Source organism: Temnothorax curvispinosus, unplaced genomic scaffold (genome assembly GCF_003070985.1).
Source record: "Temnothorax curvispinosus isolate PA1 unplaced genomic scaffold, ASM307098v1 QBEX01014781.1, whole genome shotgun sequence".
Classification (NCBI taxonomy): Eukaryota; Metazoa; Arthropoda; class Insecta; order Hymenoptera; family Formicidae; genus Temnothorax; species Temnothorax curvispinosus.
In genome coordinates, this window is record NW_020224561.1 from 308,222 (window position 1) to 333,949 (window position 25,728).

Below are 25,728 nucleotides of genomic sequence, written 5' to 3' on the forward strand. Positions count from 1 at the left end.
TAAATCTGAAACATTTATCTTAATCTTTAACATGCGTATATTGAAGAAAATTGTAATAAATTATAATTTCACGTTATTTGACATAAAGACTTTTTCTCTCAATTTCTCGCTAATTGACTGTAATTACGTGCGAACGAAAGCTTTATAAAACTCATGAAGTATAAAATCTGCCCGATCATTATGACGGTTGAGTTATGCGCAATAATTTCACGGACAATCAAGAAGGGAAATGGTCGAAGACGTATTTCGTGAGAATTAACCAGTAACTAATTGATCTTTCTAAGATTAACGGCATTATTTCCAGACGACCGACTGATAAGAATTATACATTTAACTGAATAAAATGAAATGTCGATGAATGATACGACAAAAATTGAATTTCTCTGAAAATACGTGTAACCTATTTCGAATCATTATTATATGTGTCTTTATGGAGAAACATGTAAACCGTATATAATTATAATGTTATACTTATAACACAAAAACATAAATTTGAAAACTAAAGTTAAATTTAAATGTGTATTACATAGTTGCATAATTTAGAATAAACACTTGATTTGATGACATGCTTAAAGAAACAGAGACTGTATAAATTGATTAGTTAAGATATAACATCGCCAATTTTGTAATAAATACGAAATATGTGGATTATCAAATTATTCTTCAAATACGATATTTCTTCTATATTTAGATATAAGAAATAAGCTCCGAGTTTGTTCAATTTATTTTATATTTATTAATGTATATTTCTATAAATAATTTATATCACAAAATAATTTATTAATATAATATATTAATGTTGCACATAACAAATAATATATCTACTGATAAAAATAATTTTCAGTTTATTAAATTATTTAATTACAGAATCTTAAGAGAGAGAATCATATTATAGATATTAAAAAAGAGAATTATTTGTTTTATATTTAAAACTTATACCTACTTTATTTATATAATGTTGGACAGTGCATTAATTCAATATGTATTAGAATAAATTATTGCGTAAAATTTCACAAATGTTTAAACATTCTTTCTTATTTTTGAAAAAATGGCGTTCATTTATAAAAGAAATCGCGATTATCGCGCATACACGGTATTATTTAGACGGTAATCATAAACTATGAGCTATTAACTTTTTACTTATTTCTATTACGTCGCAAGAAAAATGAAAATTATTAATCGGCCATCAGCGTAAATCGGCTCAAAAAAACAACAGCCATTAATTATCTGATTGTGCAAGTTGACCGTCTTCTTTTCGATCTCACCAATTTCGGCGATTCTTCCTTTCCGTATTCTGCCGCACTGTGGTCGCACGATTTGACGAAATAATTCAGACGCAATAGGCAACGTAGAGATTTGATGGCCGGCCGTTTTCAAACTGGCCTCTTGCATTTTGCGTGAATGGAAGACCCGTTCCAAGGGCCACCCTTTCGTCGACCATGTAGTGGGGTGGACCCGCTCGAGTTTCACGTGACCCCTTAAGAACACCACGGGGACTCCCCCTGGACACACTCGTCACAGAAAAACTGGACTTGGAAATGTTTTTTGAACTCAGTTGTGCCAGTGTCAGCCAATGGATAACATATTGATATAAGTGATTTAACTTTCAATTTAACTCTCTAATATAAGATAAAATTCTTACTGTACAAGATAAAATTCTTACTAAAAGTCGTATTTAATTTAAAAACAATAGTTATGTCTGTATAATGTGGAATAAAATATAAAATTCCTTTTTATTTTTAAAGAGTTGTATATGCGATGTGAAAACAGCGAGATAAAATCATCATTTTTTGACAGTGTTATTTTGACTATCAAAGTATATTAAAGAATTAACACTAAAGAGATAGGTAAGTTGCTTATCTTCGATTTTGATTTTAAAACTTATAATTTACAAACAATTTATAAAGTATTAGATATTGATAGATATAAAAAAGACGAATGTTAATTAAGATTACATTTTATTTTATAACAAATATTAAATTTTATTATTATTATTAGATTTTTTATTTGTACAAATTAATTCATTAACTATCCCTAATATTAAAACATTCTAAGAATATTTATAATAAATTAAATATAAAAATTAATATCGAGTCTAAAGAATTGAATTAACTAGTACGAAACTTCACATATAATTTATAATATCTAGTAAATTCGCGTGATTTCTTCTTGCTTATTATATCAGTTAAGAAGAAGAAGAGAGCGATCATCAAAGTTCGAAATTAAGACCTTGCAAAGTAGAAGCTGTAACGTTCCAGTACCTGTAAGACAGGTCGCCCTCCATTCTTCGTCCTCCTTAGAATGATGATTGTTCGAAGTCGTCGTTACGAAACCGTCGTCGATCCAGAAGAGAAACGATAGACAATAGCTACAGTGGCTTTTTTGCTCGGGCAGCTGCCGGGCGCCAAATCAGAGGGGGACATTACTTAATAAACGTGCGCATCCGGGGTGCGGTCCAGTCACCATTGTTTCAGAATCGGTAAATGGGCGTTTGCCGGCGGATACGCGCGCGACCAAAGGGTTAAGGATTAAGGGTTGAGAATTGTTGCTCGGACCCACAATGGACACCTGGGCGGCGCGCGGTGCCCAGGGAAAGTTGCGCGCAAGAAAAAAAGACAATCCTTTCTCGTTGCGTTTGGACATCTGCCGTCGATGGTCGATGGCCATCCTACCGCGAACAGAAAGATAGGCAATGTGATGAATCAACTTTCGAATACGTAATGCGTAATTATGGACAAAACGTAATTTAGATGTATTACGCAATAAGTTCAAAAAAAATACCGATTGCTTTTAAAGCTGCTTCAATTAATTGTTGCACAAAGATCAAATTCTTGATAAACAACTTAAAATATTTTTTTTCTTAACTAATGTTGAGCCGTCAATAATTTTCAAATTATAAAAGACTGACGGCAAAAGATTTTTCGCAACCTAAGTTTTTAAATTACATAACAAAACTTAAATTCAAAAGAACTTATTTCTTCAATGTCCCGATTTAAGATTTAATTAAGAAGATATTAAATATTAAGAAATTAATTGGATACAGTTTTTCTCGAAATATTACAGGGAAAGATTGGTGATTACTATAAGCATTTATAAATGCAAATATATATCACAATGCTCAATAATCAAAAGCAATGGCAAGCCCACTGGGTACCACGTACCCATCTTCCTACAAAAACAGTCTCCGCTGACGTACTATCGCACGCTGTCGCTGGATGAAGGGTTTAATTCGTTCCTCGCAAAAAGAACGTCGCCGGAGATCTCGCTTCGCGTCGTCGCGACGAAACTGCGAAAGAAACGGGCGTACAATAAAACCGGCGTGCGTATGATAATCGCAACGACGTCGCCTATGAGAACGCGCTTCGCGGTCTCGTTTTTCTCACTTGACGAAGGACCACTTCTGGCGACCCTCGCCTTTCGATGAAAACAATAAGTTACATAGCAGGCGGCCCGAATAGAGAAGAACCTGTTTCGCGAAGCGGCGGACAAGAGAGGGTAGAGAGAGACGAGGGGAAGAAACCACCGGCGGAGAAGATGCAAAGCTGAGAAAAAGGAGCTTCTTATTGCTAATAAGTACCACGTATGTATCATGGGTACGTGAAGTTTCATCGATTCTGACAAACTTTCAACATGTATTCATGCCACGTACGCGAAGATTCGTCGGGAATCAACGTTGATTAGTGTCAACCCTGTTGAATATTAAACGCGTATAATAAATTTCTAATTTCTGTCTTGCCTGCTTTTTTCTTACAATTAAAATATAATTTCGCATCCGTTATGATTTGTGCAAAATATTATAATTTATAATTATTATAACTATTCTATCTATAATCTTATATATTGTATAATATATTATAAAAACATTTTAAAAATCAAGATATTTACATATAAAAAAATAATAAATAAGATATATATGACATGTAAAATTATATTAAATTAAAGTTAAATATTAATATAACATTTTATTATTTTTAACTACCATGTGTGTCGGAATTTATTATCTTAACACAGTATTATTTTAACTCCATTAGTTTTGTTAAATTAACATTGTTTTAGTTAAATTAACGACATATTAAGTAGGAACAGTGACGACCTATAGAGATGATTAAATTCAACACTGCAAGATTCGATCCTGAATTCTGACACAAATTCTGACAGATCGTCTACAACGGGCTTTAATTAATTAACTTCAATTCACATACAATTTCCTTAGTTCCCCAAATATAAATAACATCATTGTAATGTGAACATTGGTATCTTTTAATAACACTTTTTAAACTTATTTAAACAAGGCATTTTCATTCTTTGTGTCAAATTTACATGAAGCTAGTGGGCAGACGAGCGTCTCAAGTAACAAATTGCCTGCACGCCTTCATCAATCAACAGTAACGAAAGGGTAAGTAAGTAACTTGTTATTTGACTTATCTCGCTGCTAGCCCCGCGTATTCGTGGTCTCAGGGAATAGAAATATAAAAGACAAATCCAAATATTTATCAAAGTTACCGGTTGCTATAACCCAAAGTTAGTTAATCCAGATTCCAGTGCCGGTGCAGCTCGATCTACTAAGGAGGACAGAAAGCAGCGCGCTAATAACATATGCACCGCACAGCTGGCACCGGCGCGTTTTGTTCTTCTTGGCGCTACAGGTTCTTGAATTTCACACACATCGCATCGCGCACGATAGGGTTGCTGCTCCTCTCTGGCCTCTCGCTGCTCACATTCTCTCTTTCTCTCTCTTTCTCTGCCAATCACTCTCTCTCGATCTTCCGCTCACGTTCTCACATCCCTGTCGGAGGAACCCCCTATTGTTTTATATAGCGAGACCAGTTTTTGTTTCATTCTGCCGTCCTTTCCTTCTCTCTCGCGCTCTCTGTCTCTTTACGGCTTATTATATATATATATATGCGCTTTCGAGCGTTCCATTTGTGCACGCCAATTGTTCGCACGGGCAAACTTCGAAACCTGGGTTCGCTGCGAGCGCCGCGGAGAAAGGAGCGAAGAGGGTCGGACGAATCCGGTCAAACGGCGCGAGAGCATAACGATAGCCGAGAAAAAAATGAGACAATGAAGGGGTTAAGTTGATACAATTGAACGAGAAACGTCGCCGCGTCGGTAGAGGCCTGATTTATTTTCGCAGTCACCCCTTTGCCCCCCCCCCCCCCCGTTCTGCGCTAACCCTCCCCCCGTCTTCACGCGCGGGAACATCGCGCTCCCATTGTTTTTCCGGCGCGGACTCGCGGGGAGAGGCGAAAACCGGAAAAAAAACCTCGTGACGATTTAAAAAGCGCTCTGCGCGAGGCACGGTTACGGATATGAATCATTGCCTAGTAACTAGCGGAAGTGTTTTGTGACGAGGAAATTATTTCGTCCTGGACACGGTGAATTATTTGACACGTATGAATGTAAAACACCGTAAAATATATGCGCAATAAGGGATGATGACTGTTCCCCAAGAAATCTAATGTGTAGCAGTTAAAAATAAAGAAGCAAATTTTTTAGAAATGTTAATGTAACATTGTTACAATTATTATTAATAAAATGATAACTTTTTATCACCGTAACTAAAATGTACCGTAAATATAAAGCGTATTACAATGTTTTTCTTTTGGCTCCTAGAAAAACTATTCTCACCAATGTATCTATAATTTATAATATTTTTTCTAAATATTATTTTATTAAGTGTCTCTGGACTCGAGTATGCCACAAGCCACAAAAGTCTTTATCCAGTGTTGGATAAGTTAGTTTTTTTAAACTAAGTTAAGTAAAATTAATAGGTTATAAAATTAATTTAGTTACAATAAAAGTTGCATGAACACAAACTCAGTTAAAAGTTGCGTTAAGATTAAATTAGCTTAAGTTAAATTAAAAGTTAATTTTTGATAGCATTATTTATGTTAAATTAGAATGTCGTAATTTTTTTAAATTTGATTACTCTAAATAACAAAAAAATTACAATACGGATCATCAAATAAATGTAATATTTTATTTGTAAATTAAGTTTATATATAAAATAACAGAAAAATTTTGTTTTTTATATTATCATCTTTGGACTGCGTGTCACGCCCATCACAATCATTGAGCTTTTTCTAAACTAATATTGTCCAATGGTCAAGATTTTCTAGGAAAAAAATATTGGCGCTCAGATATAAAAAAAATTTTTTAACTTAGAAAAAAAGTTAATAAGTTCAAGTTTGTGTTTTAAAAATAAAACTAGTTGAAGTTAAAAATTAACTCATTTTAAATTAACTGAGCAAAGTTAAAAGTTATTAACTTTTTTATTTAACTTGTATAACTAGTTAATTTCAAATATTTGTACCACATGCAATTGTGTATGTTTTTCAATATTTTGTACATATTACATATTGCATATTACATATCTGTAACGTTAGCGCGATGTATCAGTATTTTTGATATTTGAGGAATCTTGAACTACTTCTAGATTCATGGTAATTACTATGCTATTTAAATAGCAGATCTAATTTTATATTTTTATACTGCAAGTAATTACTCCAAATACAATTGTATGCTTTACACATATTATATAATATGTAATAAGAATTTATTAGTCTGCCATTTCTTCCATGTAATTATTTCATATACAAAATTCAGAACTTACAAAGTAGGAGAAATTGCCGTGCAAATACAATATAATAGAGCGCGTCGTCAACAAAACAGATAAAATAAATTGTTATTATGTTAGATCCTAAGAGACTTGTCCCAAATTCGTGATAAACATTCATCCATCGTGTGCGGCTGCTATTCGTCATTTTCGCTCATCCATTCCGCCCACAGGGTTCTTCCCCCATCGAGCCCTCGCTCGTCCGACGATAATCCGTCATTCCGACGGCGCGCGGTGCGGCGGCGGACAGGGGAAATCGGAGGAAGGTGAGAGGGAGGAAGGGAAGGTAGAAATTGAAATGCTAAAAGCGAAATTGGGTAGGAATTAGGAAAAACGCTGCGAGATGGGACGGTGTTTACCCGCCGTTGCTGGAAGGGCGCGCGAAGGTGGGCCCCCATGGCGAAGTCGGAGATTTCTCCATCCCTCGTCGAGAGAACGAGGACGGGGGTTGGTGCTGGCCACCCTTCCTTGCCCAGTGGCTGCTGCATGCCCGATGAGGGCGAGGGCGAGGGCGATGAGGCGGGGGCACCGTGTTAGCGTGGCAAAGGGGAGACCAGATCGAAACGTTGGGGGTGAGAGGGTCGGCTACGGGGTTGCGACGCTGGAGCGTGCTCCGAGTGCCGCGTAAATAACTTCCATCTTCGAGGGTGCAGCCGCCCCTGCGCGGGAGGCGAAGGAGGAAGATGAGGAAGAGGAGGAGAAGGAAGAGGAGGAGGAGGAAAAGGAGAAGGAGGACAACTCTCGAAGCCGAGGGCAAGAAAGGGCGAGAAGAAAAAGAAAGTCCGAGCGTGGGGGTGAGAAAGAAGAGAGCGGAGATGGCGCCCGGTTATAGGCAACAGCGACGTCGATCGCGTAGCGTGTGGGAAGGTGGATGTAAAATATTCTTAATGAGCAAAGACTTTCAAGTATTGACTCAAAATGGCGGCTGTCCTTTCAAGTCGGCTTGTTAAGCATTATCCCGCACCGCGGTGGCCTCTCTCCTCATCCTTCGCCCACGCGCTTTTCTTTGTGCCACCATCACCCCGCCGGTTGTTCCCCCTTCTCGGCGTTACTTCATGTTCCACTGTCCCCATCATCGGGCACGCTGTTCGGAAAAATTGCGGAGGGACGACGAAAAGTCAGCCTCGCTCGACAGCTTCGCTCGCTACGAGCGAACGTTTGAAGAATTGTGAAGTCGTGTCACAAATATTAATATTTTATATCACTATATCTACATTGAATATATTTATCATATTTATCATATTTCTGTATTTTTATGATATATATTAATTTCTAATTGAGATTTTTATTAACATATTATTATTATTCATAATACTTCTTCTCCATGTTATCTTTTGAAAAACCGGATAATAAAGCTGTTGATACATTAAATTTAAATCTTCGTGTGTACAAAAAATAAAACAATTTGCAAAAATGTTATAATTAAATAGATTGAACTAAAAATTTTCATAATCAAAAAAGCAGTAAAAAATATTTAAACGAATAAAAACTGTCATTATTTCTAGACGACATCGTACTTCAACTTCATCAAATTTTAATCAGGATGTTCTCCTTATATTTTAATTGACAAGTTCTTTCATCAATTTAAAATCGATTTCTTCTTAAAATTATGGAAATCTTTAACGTAGAAAATTAAAGGTATAGGAGATTATGCTTTAAGAAAGTAAATAGCTTAGTAAAAAAAAATTATATTTGTCGATACCAAAAAGATTTACTTTAACAGCAACTTTATGTAAATATTACTTGCTAGAATAATTATTTAAAAATTGGAAAATTATGTAAAAAATAACATTTGTCCATCAAATTTTTCTTAAGATTAAATTCGATTATAAACGCATCAAGAAATCTCTATTTAAAATGATTTTTCGGTAGATGCGATATACCTTGCATTAAATAAAGTCTTAATATTCTTATTGACTACCAAGGAAGTTTCGAAGACCCAATTCCTTGTGGATTCAAAGCTGGTCCTCGAAAGATGCAAGCTACCAAATCCTTTTCCACAGAGGCTCACGCGCGAACGGCTCGCCGAGTGGATTATCCTGAAGGAAAGAGGACCGGTGGCCTTGGGGGTACACCTTAAGGGTTGTTAAAACTTGGCTCTCTCACTTTGAGCCTTTCTCCTTGTCTACGCGGGGGGCCGAAGTAAGGGTTAAAAATGTATAAGATAAGACAGCGACAAGAGAGGTGCGTAAGAGTACGCGCGCGGGGGGTGAGAAAGCAAGGACCGAGGGAGAGACTGATGGGAAAAGAGCAGAGACAATGCGAGACAGAAAGAAAAAGAAAGAGAAAGAAAAAGGAGAGAGGCAGTGAGAAGAAAGGCAAAGAGAAGTTTCATTATTGATCAAAGAAACCGAGTGTCGCTTCCCTCTCCGATAGCTCATTCTATTCAGGCCGTCTTCGACTTCCCATGAAAAATGCCGGCTTTGCCTGCTTATTTGTAACGCAACCACGACCTGCAGGTACACGCTACACGATGCTGCAGTGTATTTTGCGTATACAGGGTGACCTAAGAAAACGACCAAAGAGTTAATTTAAAAAAATCCATTATCATGAGTCTGGAAATTAATATAAAAATACAAGGCAAAATAAATAATTTTATGAAGATTCTGCAAAAAAAATAAATTTTTAAAAATTGATGGAAACTTCTATAAAATATATTATTAATTTCCAAAAGTAGAAAATTGATTTTAAAATTTCTTAATTCGTTTTTAATCGCTTCCTACCATATATTATTCATCTTTAATCTAAAAAATAAAACAACATGATTAAAGATTAATTTACATATGTGTTGGTTACAAGTTACAATTATTATCATTCGCGAAATAATTTCTCTTCTCTTCAGTAGAAATTATCTGTAAATGAAATACATTAATTCTTAATATTACTAAGCAACTATACGCAAAAAGATTTATTGCCATAATACATAACGTAATACAATTCGTTTCTTATAGTTAAAGTATCATCAAATTCAGATAATTCTACAATCCATAATTTCTGCTTATTATTTTATACATAAGTACTGCCATTTTGCGCTAAAATGCATACAGTTCAACCACTTTTATCATATGGTTTATTTAATTGAGTGTTATCAACATATGTTTAAATAAAAGCTCGCGACAATTGTATTTTTTCGTGTTTAGTTAAATAAATTTCATATTCTTTAATTTTCCAAATCAAAGTTCATTAATTTAATATAGATTTTATAGTTTTATTTAATCAATACTAACTTTACATCATTTTGTGCTCACTTTCTTTTTATGATGTATTGACGTTATATATTTAATTATACAATAATATAAAATATATGTACATATTTTTCGATAGATTTTATTAATCTTTTAATAATGTCCTAATGTCCTAATGTTTCACAAAACAGAATACTATATTTCTGTTTAATTAGATATAAACATTCAAACTTGCATTATATAGTGATTATAAATATAAACAGAGAATTCATATATTTAAAAATTTGGAAAGAATCAATATATATATATATATATATATATATATATATCACTGGAAGAAAAGAGCAATAAATTCTGAAACAATCTATAATACTTATATTGATTACTTAAAATCAATACATTTTTAAAGTATTACTATATATTATATAATAATTTTATATTATAATTGTAATATTTCTAAAAAAAATATTTAGAAATGTTTTAATGTTTCAAAAAAAAGACATTAACATTTATACTTATTGAAATATCTTTATCTACACATATCTCTGACTTACCAAAACTTAATAATTAATTACTACAAGTTTTATGTAAAAAATAAGCATATTTGTAGCAATTATTGAAAATTTTTTCTGAAGAATTATGTAATTGTTAGTATTTTTACAGTTTAATGCTAAAGCAGTACTGATAAATTAATCAAATATTTATACCAATTAAAATAATTATGTATCTTACATACAAATTATTTACTAATACAACCTTACCACATAGATTATTTATACAATTTGCATCTATTATGTGATGATTTCATAATACATTACATGAATTTGCAATATGAGTTATTATAAAAATATAACATTTAAAAATATTGTACCATTTATATGTGCATCTTCATTCAGATTTTAAGAGTTTCATTGCTGACTTGTCTAATGTATTGTACATTATTAACAGTAGTAACTTATAACTATTTTTCTCTGGGAGTACTCTTCATTATGACTATATGAAAGCTTTCTTCGCAAATACATTCTGTATATAATACATATATCCTTGTATCAATAACATATTTTATATTATAAAATCAAACCAATAGCTATGTTTGATAGAACCATGCTGTACATTCATAACAATAGTTTATTTAAAGTATCAAGACCCTATAAAAATCTAGTCAGACGGTTCCACTTGATGCCTGTTAAATTCTAGTATCGTATTTGTATCATTTTGTAATTCGCTGTTAACTGCATCATTGCAAATACATACTGAGTCTGAAAGACTTCCACCTGAAAATAATATAAATAATATAAATTATTAACATATGTTATTATATAACATACAGATCCAGATAGATAAAAAAAATCTGCAGCTAAATATACAATATCAATTCATGTATAAATATACAATAATATAAACATTACACACATAAATTATATTATTATTGTATTAAAATCGTAAATTATTTTTTGTTCGAAAAGATTCTATGTTTTTAAATTGATTAATTCCTATATTTTATATTTCTCCAATAAACAAGTAATATTTAAATAATTAACATATTTCATTTTATCAAACATAAAGAAGATCCTTGTTTCCATGTAATGACAGGATATGACAAGACTTCTAAAGTGAAATAAACAGTGGAGTACACACACAACCAATATACATCCATTGATTAAAAAAACAACAGATAACACATAAGCAATCTTTCAAGCATCTATATAAAGCTAGAATGCTAAAATCCATATATGATAAAAATGAATAGCAATAATATTGTACAACACCAAGCATAAATTGTGCGTAATGCATCTTGAAATCCCATCTATTCAGTTTTTAATATAAATATATTTATATATATTGACAAATTTGTAAAGCAAAAACATATAGATACAAACATATAGACACATTTACAAAACAAATCATATAATTAGATTGCATTAATAAACTCGATTATGGGTTTACTATATCCCAATTACAATTTAGTTATTTAAAAACATACATGCACCATTGTACCATATCCACATAACATACATCCACAGATATACATAAACTAAAGTCTATTAGTTGTGTTACATTCCACACATAGATTTATAGGCAAGCTTCATCAGTCTAAAAGATGACCTCACATCACTTTGATATTAAGTTTTAATATCATTATAAGTATTTGTATACAATACTTTACTCAATAAATACTTGTAAAAAAAAACAATTTTTTAAGTACTAATGTTAATTCTAATAATAGGAATATCAAGCCTGAGCTATATTTTATCTATATTATAACTATTTAAAGATATAATTATATAATCGAATTAAGTTGTTGTATATAAGTTTTGTGATTGTTAAAAATACCTAAATGTATAGATAGTAGAAGAAAATGTTTAATTATCTATTAAGTTATATTTTCTATTTATGATATCCATGGGCAAAACACAATGTCAAGACAATATAAATAACGAAAAAGCTCCATATTCCTGAGTTTGAAATTCCTCATGCATCTTTAGAAAATAATCATAAAAATAGAAAAGAAAAATAGAAAAATACTTTTAGAAATTCTAAACTAAAATTGTAATAATTTTACAAAATCCAATGTAAAAAATATTATGAAATGATAATTGATAATCAATTTAATTGTTTAATCAGTTTAATTTTGTTTTAAATATAATTTAATTTTATAAAAATATACAAATTTTTATTTATAAGATCAACCAACATATATTTCTTAAATAAATTTAATTCTTTTATTTAATATATACAGCTAAATATACTGAACTTTGAATCTTATTTGATAAAGAGATGTTGATGTTGTTTTTTCGTAAGTACCCAATAACTTAAATTCTTCAAGAATTAAGAATAAATATAGTAATTATAAATAATAGATAACTATAAATGACAATTAGAATAGAAATCTAACTATTAAGTCATGTACAATATAAAATATGTATAAATATATCAAATGTATCATATTGACTAATCACAAAATTTAATCTATGCACTGCGATAATGTTTTTGTAAAATAAATAATTTAATAAATAGATATACATATCTATTGTGGAAATATATGTTGATATAGGTATCTTTTTCTCAAAATATTGTTTAAATTAATTTATGAACATATAATATAATAAAGACAAACAATAAAGTATCACAGAACAGAAAATTATCACTACTTATACAAAACCAGATTAAATTGATTACCAAATTAAATTAAAAAAAAAAGAATGAAATCATGAAAATAAATTATATACCAGGTATACAGCACATTATCAGGCGAGGCCCAGTGGTGATCTATAAATGCGTTGATTCAGCTTGCCCATTATTCTTAGTATCTAGATATTTGTCTGTAAGAAAGATGTTTGCATATTATATAAAAATAACTACATGCACATTCCGGACTAAACCATGTAACATATACCATGTATCGCTTATGATAAATATAGCCCATTTCTGAAAAATGTTCTAATAACAAAAATAATAAACTATTAATTATTTTATATAAATCAAATATTAAATTATCAAAATATAAATATATTGTACAATTGTAAAAATTATAAAATAACTTGAAAAATAAAAAAATTTCAACATATATTTCTTGATTTTGTACAAAAAATTTTTATACAAAATGCAGTTTGTCATTTTGAAGACATAATTAAATATATAATTGTGCTAAAAAATTAAAAAAAACAAAGGACATAAAGCTTCTCTTATGCCTATAACAATGTATGTGGAATGTTTCAACTGTCCTATATAAATTAAGATTGTGAAAATAGATTATATTTTAAAGACAGAATAATCTAAAAAAATAATTATTATCTAATTATAAAAAGATAAATATTATAATTATAGTATCGCAATTTTGGTTGTAAATAATAATAATAATAATAATAAATAAATGTATTGATTCTGTATTGATATCTATATAAAATTGTATATACGAAAAACTAAAAAGCTACACAACAAGATTAATAAATAATAAGAAAATAATTATTTATCAATCTGAGATATATCACCAGCGTATATAGGTATAAATTTAAATATGTTACTTGTGGATTGAGAACTGTGTATAATAAAATTATTTCTATATTAATATTAATCTTTGATTTGTGCGTTCTTTAACACGTTAAGCACCATTGTTAAATAGATTAATATCATAAATATAAACATGGAAATTTATAATAAATTTAATATAATTAAAAACTATTAACTTTCAAAAAACATATTACATATCTCTAATGTTAAAAGACATTTAATATAAATACATAGATATCTTACTCTTTAACATATATTTTGGTGGAACATAAAATAAAAATTCAAAACTATATTATAACGATCAAAATTATTGCATATAAAACAATTCATCATAAAAAAATAAATATAAAAAAATATTTAATTTTAACAAGTTAAGCGCCACGGTTAAAGATACAAAAAATTGTTCAAAAATGTAAAAAAGCAGATAGATATATCTATAATTATAATTTTTTAGAAAAGTTACAATTATAATTAAAAATAATTATACATTTAATAAGTTTTTGAAAGTTTTGGCCTAAATATTTTTTATAATTTTCTTATTAAAAAATTTTATAATTAAAATTAAAAAAATTAATGTAATAAATAAATAAAATGTATAAATAAAAATTAATATTTTTTCCACTTCTCCTTGCAATCTTGTAAAATATTTTATATATATTTCACATTATTACATTGAATTACATTTAAATATTTACATATTTTTAAATATATTTTTTATATATTGTTTCATATATTATCACGCAATATATTTCAATATAACAGATAAAACTTTTTGGCGCTTAACGTGTTAAATAATACTATAATTAATAAAGGTAGATATACTACCTTCTTTTTGGTCCCAAAGCTTGTGCTTGTAAGTCCAAAGTTGCGAACAATTCATGCACTGTGCAAAAATAGAATTAGTTTTAGTAGAGCTGCAAATTTTTATTTCACATTCCAACCAGACCTAAACTACAGAGGTAATATATGCATATATGTTAGTTTATTAATGCGATATAGCATTATTGTACGTTAACAATTAATCAGCTATTTGATTATTCAATAGCTTAATATATGTATTGCACTTACCAAATAATGCGTGAGCATTGATATCGATGCTTTACTTAATAATAATGTTTATATGCAAAATATTTGGCACTAAATATAAAAAAAAATTACTCTTGCGAAAACCCACATTTATACTTGCGCTAATGTATTTTATACATAAGAAAAAGTTATAACAACATTATTCATAACAATATTAGTGTATATACATATTTATATGTCAAACATCAAGCTGTATTAGTGACGATTTCAATTGTAGACATGCAAAACACAGTGCGGTATTTAAACATCAATTTTGTCTTACTGTCTAGTATGCATATTATTTTACTTACCCGCGATAGCAAGGTCGACTAATGCCTTATCCTTCTGTATATGCAATGCTGTTAGGAAGAAGAATAGAGCACCGAGTACTTCGACAAACATTGTCAGAAACATTGCATATTGTAGGCTACGAAACTCGACAGCTACATTTTGATTGTCATGAACACTAGATTGTTCTCCTACAGCTAAATCTGACAAGAACGATGACTTTAATCCTTCTGATATCTAAAAGAATATTAATAATTAATTATTTGTGATATTAGTAGTTGTGAGTTGATTTCTATTGATTTCTATAATACATACAAGTCCAATAAGGTAAGGACTGCCTGCATCTCCGAGAGCATGTGCAATGAGTATTTGGAATGCCTCTGCTGTAGATCTTCTTGTGGGAATTACTACATACTGCAATATAATTAAAAAATTAAATTTATTGAAGTATAAATAAATCATAAGAGAAATATATATAGATATGTTGTATTGTCACTTACCAGTAATATATCAGCTACAATAGCCCAATTCAAATTTAATGATAACTGACCAAAGAATACTAATGTATAACAAAGAGTAGGATTTGTATTGGCAGTAATCATAGCGAAGAATAATAAAGGAGCACTTATTAGAAGACCTACAGCGCATATCAGAGGATCAGCTTGTTGCCAATAAGTTCGTAATTTTTGTGCTATAGTAGAGCCTAAGGGTACACCTATTAAACCGGATGCCATACCGATTAATCCAAACTTATATGCAACACTGAAACATTGTAACAATAATTATATAATTATATAATTATATATTTTTACAATATAATAAACACACTACAATAAATGCTAAAAAACATACTCGTCTGGATCAACATTCGCTCCATAAGGAAGTAATTTAAAACCTAATTCTAGATATGTTGGCGCCCACCACGCCAGCGCACCAGTGACAAACGCCACGCAAGTAAATCCTGCAGTAGACAGCATAAAGCTCGAACTGAAAATCATGTCAATAATATAGCAAATGTAGTATTAACTACAAATTATAAGGAAAAAGTAATATAATAACTTCGATTATCTGTCATCCTATTTACCATCAATCTTTATAATCTTTATAACTTATTGAACCAATAAAAAAAAAAATAATTAAAATTTAATTAAATTTGATTAAGTTATATATTATATAATAAAATAAACAAATTAAATAAATCAATCTCTATTTGAGATATATATGTACAGATGATTCACTTAAATGTTAACACATTTATTATCTTATTTGAATCGTTAAAGATATTAAGATGCGGTTTTCATTGACAATGAGATAAACTAGATAAAAAAGCTATTAATTTGCCAAATTACAGTTTGTTGTAGAACTTTTATTTGCAAAAATTCTGACTTTTATTTGATTTTTTAAATGTATCTATGTTTTTTTATGCAGCACATTAAAGTTGATTGAAATACGAATAAATAGATATAACATTTGTTACATTTTAACAAATAAATAATTATTGCAAAAACAATGTTAGTAAGTTCGAACATTTTGCGACATGTCTACCGCCGCATAGAAGGTCACAACTTCGCGCGACTGAGAAGTCTACTCATGACTCAGACCACTCAGACCGTCAAGGTGAATTGGTCTGTTAATATGACTACATATTTGTGGGCTCAAGTATCTCTTTTGTAAGTTTATAGGAATAAAATATCTGTTTTGCATTACATTTATCAACATGTTACACAGTTGTTTGGACCCTATCATATAATACAGAAACTTAGAAAGTGATATAAAGAAATAAGCATAGAATGTGACGAAATAATGGAAAATAACTAATTTTAATCATTAGTATACATTCCGTTTCCGTTTTGTAATTTGCATTGCAAATCTAAAATATATACTAGTGACGAACACAGATTAGCTGCTTTACTACGCAATAATTATTGCTGCGTCTTACTTTGACTTGAGATTTGAATGGGTAGATTTCCTATTTGCATGAAGTAAGATCTCTGTCAATAAAAATTCTATTTAAAAAATTGCAATTTGGCAAATTAGTAGCCTCTTTATCTAGTTTATCTCAGTAAAACTGCATCTCAATATCTTTAATAGGTAGGAGAAAATAGGTGTGTTAACTCTTAAATAAATGTGTGTATGTGTATGTGTGAGTATGCGTGCGCACACACACGCATGCACGCACACGTGAATGTACATTATATATAGATATATATATAGACGTGAACTTTGTGCAATAGAACTTCAATTATCTGTCTATTGCACAAAGTTCACGTCTTATCTGAACAATTAATAATGGAACAATATAAATCACTACTATAATAAAAAAGCATTAATAAATACGTTCTACTCGTTATTATAATAGCTTCAATCAAAAAATATAATATTGATAATTACTTTTTTAATAACTCCTTGATATCATACGACCATGTAGTACTTGTCAAATGAACGCCTCCTTCTCGTTCACCTCTGATAGGATCTCTTACTACAGTGAGTAACAGAAGAATCGCTACAATACCTAATATAGGAGTAATACGTAATCCCCACTGCCAGTGACCAGAAATACGAGCTGTTTCACCTCCCGTAATATATCCTAAACCACTGAAATAATACACATACATTTAACAGAAGAGTATTAAGAAATATATATTCTAATCTATATATATTCTAAATGCAGCGGGTAATCAACATACCTTCCAACTGGAATAGCAAAGTAAAATAAGGCGAGCATCTTAGAACGCACATCTTTTACAAATAAATCGCTAATAATCGTTGGTGCGATTGTAGAGTAACTAGCTTCTCCTATGCCAACAAGTGCTCTAAAGAATAGGAACCATCCAAATGTCTGAAATAAATTAAAAATATTACACATAAGACATATACTTAATAATTTTTGCGTACGGCAAAATTAGATGCGTTAATGCATTTAGATGCATTTTTCCATGTTAATATTGAATTGAACAAAAGATTCTATATGAAAAAAGATATACTTGCTTTCATGTAAGAACCAATAAATGTCGTTAGGCACCATAGAAATACGCCACTGCTCATAATAAACTTTCTATTATAACGATCTCCCAGATATCCGAATAACGGCGCAAACACCATGTAGCTCAAAATGAACGCTGTTTGCAGTAGTCCAGACTTATCGTTGCCGATATCAAAGTCATGCTTGATATCAGGCAGTACACCTAAAATAAAACATGAGTTTTTTAATCAATAAACTGAGAGAAATAATGTTTCCTGTCCAAGAGATCACTCTTTCTCTCTCTCTCCCTCTCTATCTCTCTCTTATGATGTTTCATCAATTTGCAAACATTTCATCAGAAATGAGAAATCTATAAATTCGAAATTTTTCGTAAGGCAAAGCGAGACTCACCAGCGACCGTAAAACGGTCCATGTAATTTATAAGATTCACGAAGCAGAGAACCACGACTGTGATCCAGTCGGCCGCGCTGATCGACCTCAGCTCCGACGGCATCGTTGCTTTCACGCGCGTCTCCCTCGGGTCGTCCTGATCCGCATTTACCGCACGATACTTATTTTCCGTGTTGACGGGCGCACGATCGTCTACCATGGCGCGACAAGTTCCTCGGTAATCTCGCCGTTAATCGCGTCGCACTGTTCAAAGCAATGTAATTCATGAGTTCAGCAAATTATCGCTGATTTAAAAGCTACCTCAATTCGGCATTGTCAGTTACCCCGCGACAAGACATAACCTCAAAGCCCGCCGACGTTGCCCCGCCGCGCGATGACAAAAAACTGTTTGCGAGCAATGCGAGCATCTTCGAGCGTCACAGTGTGCGCATCACACCACCTCTGATTGAACTCCAAAGTGGACAAAAGTGGGATTGTGATTGTGCGAGCGATCGAGAGCACGCGTGTCTGTATGCGTGCGTGCGTAAGTATGTATGTACGTCGGTACGTATATCGTACATATACTCCGCGCTGGCGCGCACGCAAAATATTCCGTTCTCGCGCCGCGCGCGTAAAATCCGTATGAATCCGTACAAGACAAGCCGCGTCGCCGCGGCGTGCGGTATAATTGCGTTGCACAAGTCAAACGTAAACAGCATAGATCGAGCGGAATTAATTGGAATTGATCTCCGCCAGCTGACACTTTACGGCGTCGCGGGCAGCGCGGGTCGCGCGCGTGGCACGGCGAGCGAGCGCGGTTTTTAATTCGTACAACGCGATTCCGCAGGATTCACCCTTGGGCCTTGGACTCTTCGGACTGGCGCTTGAGCCAGCTTGAGCGAAATATATCGTTTGTTCGCCAGTCCGTTAATTTCTGATCAATCCCGGATCCCGGGGGCGGGGATTCACGCTAATCACAGCGCCCCGTTGCGTTCGAGCGCGTGTGGCGAAGCGAGGAGGCGGATCGCGGCAAAGGGGAAGCTGGACAAGATCGGAGTATCAGAGAGAGATCATTGAACCGCGGGAGCGAGGAACGCGAGGAGTCGCGACTCGACGAGGGAGAGATCTGTCGACCTGCGCTTAGCCCACGGCTGCAACGTACCTTGACTGCACGTCGCGTGTTTACCTGGACTCTGGACTCCAGATTGCTAGTTCGCAATCCGCTGGTAAATATATATCACGATATATCTTGTTTGCCGAGCAGAAAACACAGACATTCGAAAGGCAGTGCGAGTAACGCGCTATATGCACCTTTGATTGACACACCAGTCCGCAGGAAAATGTTCTCGGCTCGAAATGGGACCATACAGGCACCTAATTTAATGTCGGACGAACCGGCGTGTGTACGTGGGCGGTGGGCGTCAATTCAGAAAGAGTGGTGTAGGTTATGCATACATTACTATCTCACGTCATCTCACATATAATTGCCTTGTTAAGGGATCTTGGCTTAGAAGAAGCCTCTTCTTCTGAGAACTCTCTTTTAATTAAGATATGAGGCACATGATGCATTTGTCCATACCCAGAGGATAGCTCCAAATTTCGATGTCGCACCAGGGTCAATTATATGCTATCGTTTGAATTATATTCTTTTGGCTCTGGAAACCTAAGCGTCTAGTGCGTTACTTGCAATGTCTAAAATGAGAGTATAGAATTCAGCAATCATGAATTTATTCGCATCTTATGTATTTAATTTTTGCAGGATTAATATATTCGTAAACAATGGATGACTCTCCACTGCAAAAAGTGGAGCTGCAAACAGACGTCTACATGGTGTGTTTGCAGCATGCATTATCCACAGAGAACTTTGAAGTAATGGGTTTACTTATCGGTAACGTAAGTGGAACTTGCTACTACTTTATGCTCGATATTCCTTTATTATTTCTTATACAATTGATAAAGCAAATCATTAATTATCCCCCTTTTAGTTTGCTTGTGGAGTAGCAAAAATATCAGCTGTTATTATTTTGCGACGTCTAGATAAGAAGAAAGACAGAGTAGAAATTTCATCAGAACAATTACTAAAAGCTGCTGCCGAAGCCGAACGATTAACCGTAGAATTAAATCGACCTATGCGTGTCCTTGGCTGGTATCATTCGCATCCACATATTACAGTTTGTCCATCACACGTTGGTGTGTATCACAAATATTTCTCTCGTCAAAATGTTTGAGTACAATGTAATTTACATTCAAAATTTTTACATTAAATTTTTGTCTTGCAGATGTCAGAACTCAAGCTACCTATCAAACAATGGATCACAGTTTTGTAGGCTTAATATTCTCAGTGTTTTCAGAGGGCAAAGAATCAAAAGTAATATATATTTTCGTTATATTAATTTCTGCATCAACAAACGAAACTACAACTATTGATGTGGCCTATATGGTTTAAAATTGTTAATAATCTGAATATAAAACTTCCAGTGCATGTAACTTATGTAACAAATAATCTATAGAATGTTTAAAGTTGTTGATGTACATAAATGATATAATAATGATTTTTTTTTTACTTAGGAACACGAAATCTTCTTAAATTGTTTTCAATCAGATAATGGTGAAGCTACAGAGATACCATTAGAGATAGTACATACTCCAGATATTTCAGATAGATGTTTAAGAGTAAGATTCTAATTTTTTATATTATTATAGAGAAATTTAGATCAAAGAAAGCTTTTTATTTGAAATTAAATAATATTGCAGACAATGACAGACCTGTCAAAAATTTTGGTGCAAGAAGAAGAAGATATGGCTGAAGCCTGTAAAGATCATCCAGATGTCCTCGCCAGTATTCACAATGACGCTGGTATGTTTTTGTTTATTATACATTTTATAAATTAAATATACATACTTATAATTAAAATAATAGTTTTTAATATCTGACAAAAGTAGATAACAAATCGATAAATAAAGATAATTTTTATTTGCAGTCAGGACACGTGCGTTAGTTCACATAACAGATATCATTACAAAGCCTTTGGTACAAACGTTTGAAAAAAGAATAGCGTTAAATAAATCGCGTAGTATACATCTCCGAAGACAACTACAAGAATTACAAAAGATGTGCAGTGGATAAAAATACTTTTTCGGAATCAATAATTTCTTACAAATGAATAATTTGTTTGCTCTTTAAATAATAAGCTCTTATGTAATAAAAACAAGATTTTAAAAAATAAATATTTAATTAAATTAAAATTGATTACATATGTTAGTAATTTAGCACTTTTTATTTATTTAGGAGGGACTCCTAGGTAGTCCTGAGTACTTACTACTTAGAATGTTCCAAGCCTGGGTACTCGTCGCAACCATGTTAGAATCGTAATGTCAGAAGCGAAAAATGACACGTTGAAAATTCTTGCATGGTATCTCCAAATAAAAAGATATTTGCTTAAATTAACACTAGATCACTTAGCACATTTAAAAAATAATCCGAGTTGCATCCCTTTTCCCTTACCAAAGGGAAAAGAATAGATATGATATATTAAAAGTTTTATTGCGTCTACTATATACTCTTTACCGTTTGTATTTTCTCATTTATTTGGAATAACGAATAGAAATTTCTTGTCATTAATAATGTTTATTTCAAGCAAATAAAATATTTTATTTAAAAAGATCCTATATGCATGTAAAACAATATTTCTTAATTATAAAATCGTTATAATGTTTATATACTATATAACTAGTATAGATTGTAGAATAATTCATCTATATAAGCGAAAACCTTAAACTGAAAAAAAGATGAAAGAAGGAAAGGAGACCGAGGGGTTCATAACTAGAAAAAAATTTGTACATCGGATTTCAGAGGAAGGATTTCAGGGGGTTTCACTGAATTTTAGCCAGATTTCATGATGGCCTGTACATACACCGAATTTGAATAGTTGTAACCCCCTCGGAAGAGACTTGAAAAAATTCAAGTAACATTATCAGGAAAAACAACTTATTATTTATATATTAATTATTAATTGCAGGATTATCCATTATAAACGAAAATTATACTCATAATTCGTTTGTATACGCATTGACACACGGACTCGAGATAAATAAGTCGAGTAGATTTTTTCATCGTTTCGCTCGCGCGAAGACTAATTGAAGAAAAATAAAATAAATTATAATTAATCCTCTAAACACTCGGACTGTTGAAAACACGCAATTTCTGCCATGGTAGCTACTCACGGTACAATATAAAACGTACAACAAAAGAACAGGTAATCGATATCGTAAATCAAGCAACAATAAAATGTGGCAAAAATATCAATTTAAACTGTTTCTTTCAAATCATTAACGTACAATCAAAAGCAGATTTGAAAAAACTTATATTTATTTTGTTATAATTATTAGTAATTATCTGATAATTTTATTTATAAAACAATTTATTTAAAACAAATTGTCTATCGCCTATTATTCTCAGTAAGTTATATCACCTGAGAGAGAACAAAAGATCAATCAACATTTCTTAAAACATACACTGAAGAGCTGTTCTACAATACACATATAAAAATGCTTGTTTTGAAAATTATATTACTTATTTATAAATATTTGTAGATTTTACATATATTTAAAATACAAAAGATATTTACATATGTTTAATAAATACAAATCATAAATATATACATATCTCCTCCTAAAGAGGGAGACTTTAGTGTTACGATTCTATTCACAAAAATAGATATGTATTCGCAACAATTTAATATTTTTAATTATTGTATTAATATTCTTGCTTTGTACATTTTAATAAATTAGTAATACAAACAAACGCGAATCTTTTAGTGATTTTTATTTTACTTTTCTTGAACAAAGATCGGGCAATAATTCTATATTTACATTACAAGAACAACAGCATATTTAAATAAACTTAAATGTATTCAAAACATAGATTCTGCAGAACGAGAACAATTTGTAGGATTGGAGGAACTACGCGCTAACATTTTGCGAGGCAGCCTTTTGAGTAGATTTATTATCTCTATAAAGTCAAGACGTTTTGTTGGATGGTATGACCAGCAATGCATTAGAATATCCTATAAAAAAATTGTAAAATTTCCATAATTTTTGCAAATAGTGCATAGAATAGCGTATAGAATTTACAAACAAATCATATAATACAAATGTACGCATGTTCTAAACTCATATGTACCTTCACATCACGGGAAGCTTGCAAATTTGCTAAAGATTGTTTCATTCCTTTTCCAACTTGCCAAACGATAGCTTCGGTAGGTTGACCTCTAAAAGGCCACTCACTACATAACAACTCATACCAGATAGTCCTATCGGAAAATATCTTTTTTCAATCTTTCATTGTTATTCATTTATATTTACACGTACACATTTGTCATACTTTTTAGAATAAATATAAATTTAAAATCGTCATCACTTATTAATTACAAGAAATAGTACATTCTAACATAAACCAATATTTTATCATTTTTTATTATATAATATTATGTAAATGATTAAATATATTATATATTTTATAACTTTTGGGATAGATCTAGAATTGCATACTTAAATATCGTAAAAGTACTAACCCAAATGCATACACATCAGAACCGATTGAATATGGTATTTTGTCCTGACCTCGATTTAATGGTCTTAGTCGGCGAATAATCTCAGGTGCTAAGTAACATAACCAACCTGGTGGTATATTCAATGCTTCTCCTTTCCTAAATATTTATATAAAATCAGCTTATTTTAAATATTAGAATACAACTTATTTAGCAGGAATAAATTTTATTCTAAGATATAATTTTACCTATTTCCATGGCACAATTTGGTAATATTAAACAGACCGAAATCTGATATCAGAACTTTTCTATTTTCTATAAATACGTTCTTGCTCCTAAGATCCTTGTGTATTATCTCACGAGAATGAAGATATTTCATACCCTATAAAATAAAATTAGTACAAGAATACACTATAAGATTATTCGAATATCTCCAATTTTTTTAGTAAAATTTTTAATACCTTAATTAAAATTTACGTTTCACTTATGTGTCTGTAATGCCATTTTTAATACATTAAGTTTATTCAATTAATAGTAATAGTTATATGCATACAGACAACATGGCTTAAAAAAATTTGAAAAATTTTACGCACAAATCAAGAGACACGGTAGTGTCTCACGCGAAGTACACGCGAAGCGAGATCGTACCGTGACTCTTTTACGCGAACGCACGAGTTGCGAGTACCCGAGATTTTGAGATCATGTTTACCTGACAAATCTGTTGAGCTATAAAATTCATTTCAGCTAAAGTATATCTGTCTCCTCCTAAATGAAGATGAGTGTAAAGTGTCGTGCCTCTAGACAAACTAGTCACTAGAGCCAATTGAGGTTTCATACAAACTCCCAAAAATAATATTAAATTGTCGTGCCGAGCTATTCGGCATGCAGCTACCTATAATAACCAAAAATATAAAATATCTATCATTATTATTTAAGCATAAAATCTCTTTATTATTTAATCATAAATACCTCTTAGTATTAACAATTTCAAGTTTTAATATAATCATATATTCTTACCTCTAATTTGAATGTTTCTAATATCTTGTCATCTTCCGAATAAAAACTAAAAATATTTAAAACTTTAATTGCAATATCTCCATGCCAAAAACCTCGATGTACTGTAGCAAATCTTCCTTTTCCTATCTGTTTTATAATCTTCAATTCATCATATGGAATGTCCCAGTCTTGTCCCATTGTCATCTATAAAATATAAACATTTTTAATTAGATACATTTTTTATTTTATATTTTTATCGAGAGATTAATCAGATGTAATACATATGTTACGGCCAATTTGATTAATTCGGGAATAATGGCCGAGCAATATGCATAATTCCCGCTTCTTTTGGGACATTTAAATAATAAAAGCAAAAATGTTCAAATTAATCAAATTTCCCGGTCATTATGCATATTTCCCAATGCTAAATGGTCATTTTGATAAATCACCTTATTTGAGTTGATTTTCCCGACAATCTTAGCCCCTTGCACAATAGGCGATAGCGATGCGAGGTGCTACATGGGTTTACAACTTTCCACGCGTGGAAAGCCCACGCATGTACTTTGAAGGCACACTATGTGTCTAGTTTAATAATAGTGGAGCCCCCCGCAGGGGAGGCGGAACCTACTGCCTCCACACATACACTTTCCACGCGAAACGAGG

General features: G+C 31.7%; 3 protein-coding genes across 10 annotated transcripts in view; 1 reads left to right on the forward strand and 2 right to left on the reverse strand.

The window, feature by feature from the left end:
- Window positions 1-10,397: 10,397 nt before the first annotated feature.
- LOC112464967 (protein spinster) lies at window positions 10,398-19,894 on the reverse strand. 5 transcript variants are annotated; one of them, XM_025032284.1, is made up of 10 exons: window positions 19,832-19,894; window positions 18,542-18,784; window positions 18,157-18,353; window positions 17,856-18,007; window positions 17,560-17,763; window positions 16,021-16,155; window positions 15,669-15,930; window positions 15,484-15,582; window positions 15,192-15,405; window positions 10,398-11,078 (listed from the first exon to the last, which is right to left on the reverse strand). In XM_025032284.1, the coding sequence occupies exons 2-10, from the start codon at window positions 18,738-18,740 to the stop codon at window positions 10,963-10,965; spliced, it is 1,578 nt and encodes a 525-aa protein (XP_024888052.1). In that variant the 5' UTR covers window positions 18,741-18,784; window positions 19,832-19,894; the 3' UTR covers window positions 10,398-10,962. The 5 variants fall into 5 exon arrangements, with proteins under 5 accessions (XP_024888052.1, XP_024888050.1, XP_024888049.1 ...); XM_025032282.1 differs by lacking the exon at window positions 19,832-19,894 and adding an exon at window positions 18,883-19,125; XM_025032281.1 differs by lacking the exon at window positions 19,832-19,894 and adding an exon at window positions 18,865-19,125.
- On the forward strand, window positions 19,493-21,720 carry LOC112464968 (lys-63-specific deubiquitinase BRCC36). Of its 3 annotated transcripts, none has more exons than XM_025032287.1 (7): window positions 19,493-19,746; window positions 20,280-20,413; window positions 20,506-20,710; window positions 20,800-20,888; window positions 21,089-21,193; window positions 21,275-21,377; window positions 21,502-21,720. In XM_025032287.1, exons 2-7 carry the CDS (start codon window positions 20,300-20,302, stop codon window positions 21,645-21,647), a joined length of 762 nt encoding a protein of 253 aa, XP_024888055.1. In that variant the 5' UTR covers window positions 19,493-19,746; window positions 20,280-20,299; the 3' UTR covers window positions 21,648-21,720. The 3 variants fall into 3 exon arrangements, with proteins under 3 accessions (XP_024888055.1, XP_024888057.1, XP_024888056.1); XM_025032289.1 differs by lacking the exon at window positions 19,493-19,746 and adding an exon at window positions 19,871-19,960; XM_025032288.1 differs by lacking the exon at window positions 19,493-19,746 and adding an exon at window positions 19,968-20,194.
- Window positions 21,721-22,908: 1,188 nt separating this feature from the next.
- The window catches only part of LOC112464970 (kinase suppressor of Ras 2-like), a 9,606-nt gene continuing 6,786 nt past the window's right edge, over window positions 22,909-25,728 (reverse strand). For both annotated transcript variants that reach the window (XM_025032292.1, XM_025032291.1), the window contains 6 exons: window positions 25,087-25,269; window positions 24,779-24,961; window positions 24,318-24,451; window positions 24,094-24,228; window positions 23,703-23,832; window positions 22,909-23,586 (listed from right to left, as the gene is read on the reverse strand). In XM_025032292.1, the coding sequence (XP_024888060.1) occupies window positions 23,434-23,586; window positions 23,703-23,832; window positions 24,094-24,228; window positions 24,318-24,451; window positions 24,779-24,961; window positions 25,087-25,269 (918 nt within the window). In that variant the 3' untranslated portion in view covers window positions 22,909-23,433. The remainder of the gene's footprint in view (window positions 23,587-23,702; window positions 23,833-24,093; window positions 24,229-24,317; window positions 24,452-24,778; window positions 24,962-25,086; window positions 25,270-25,728) is intronic.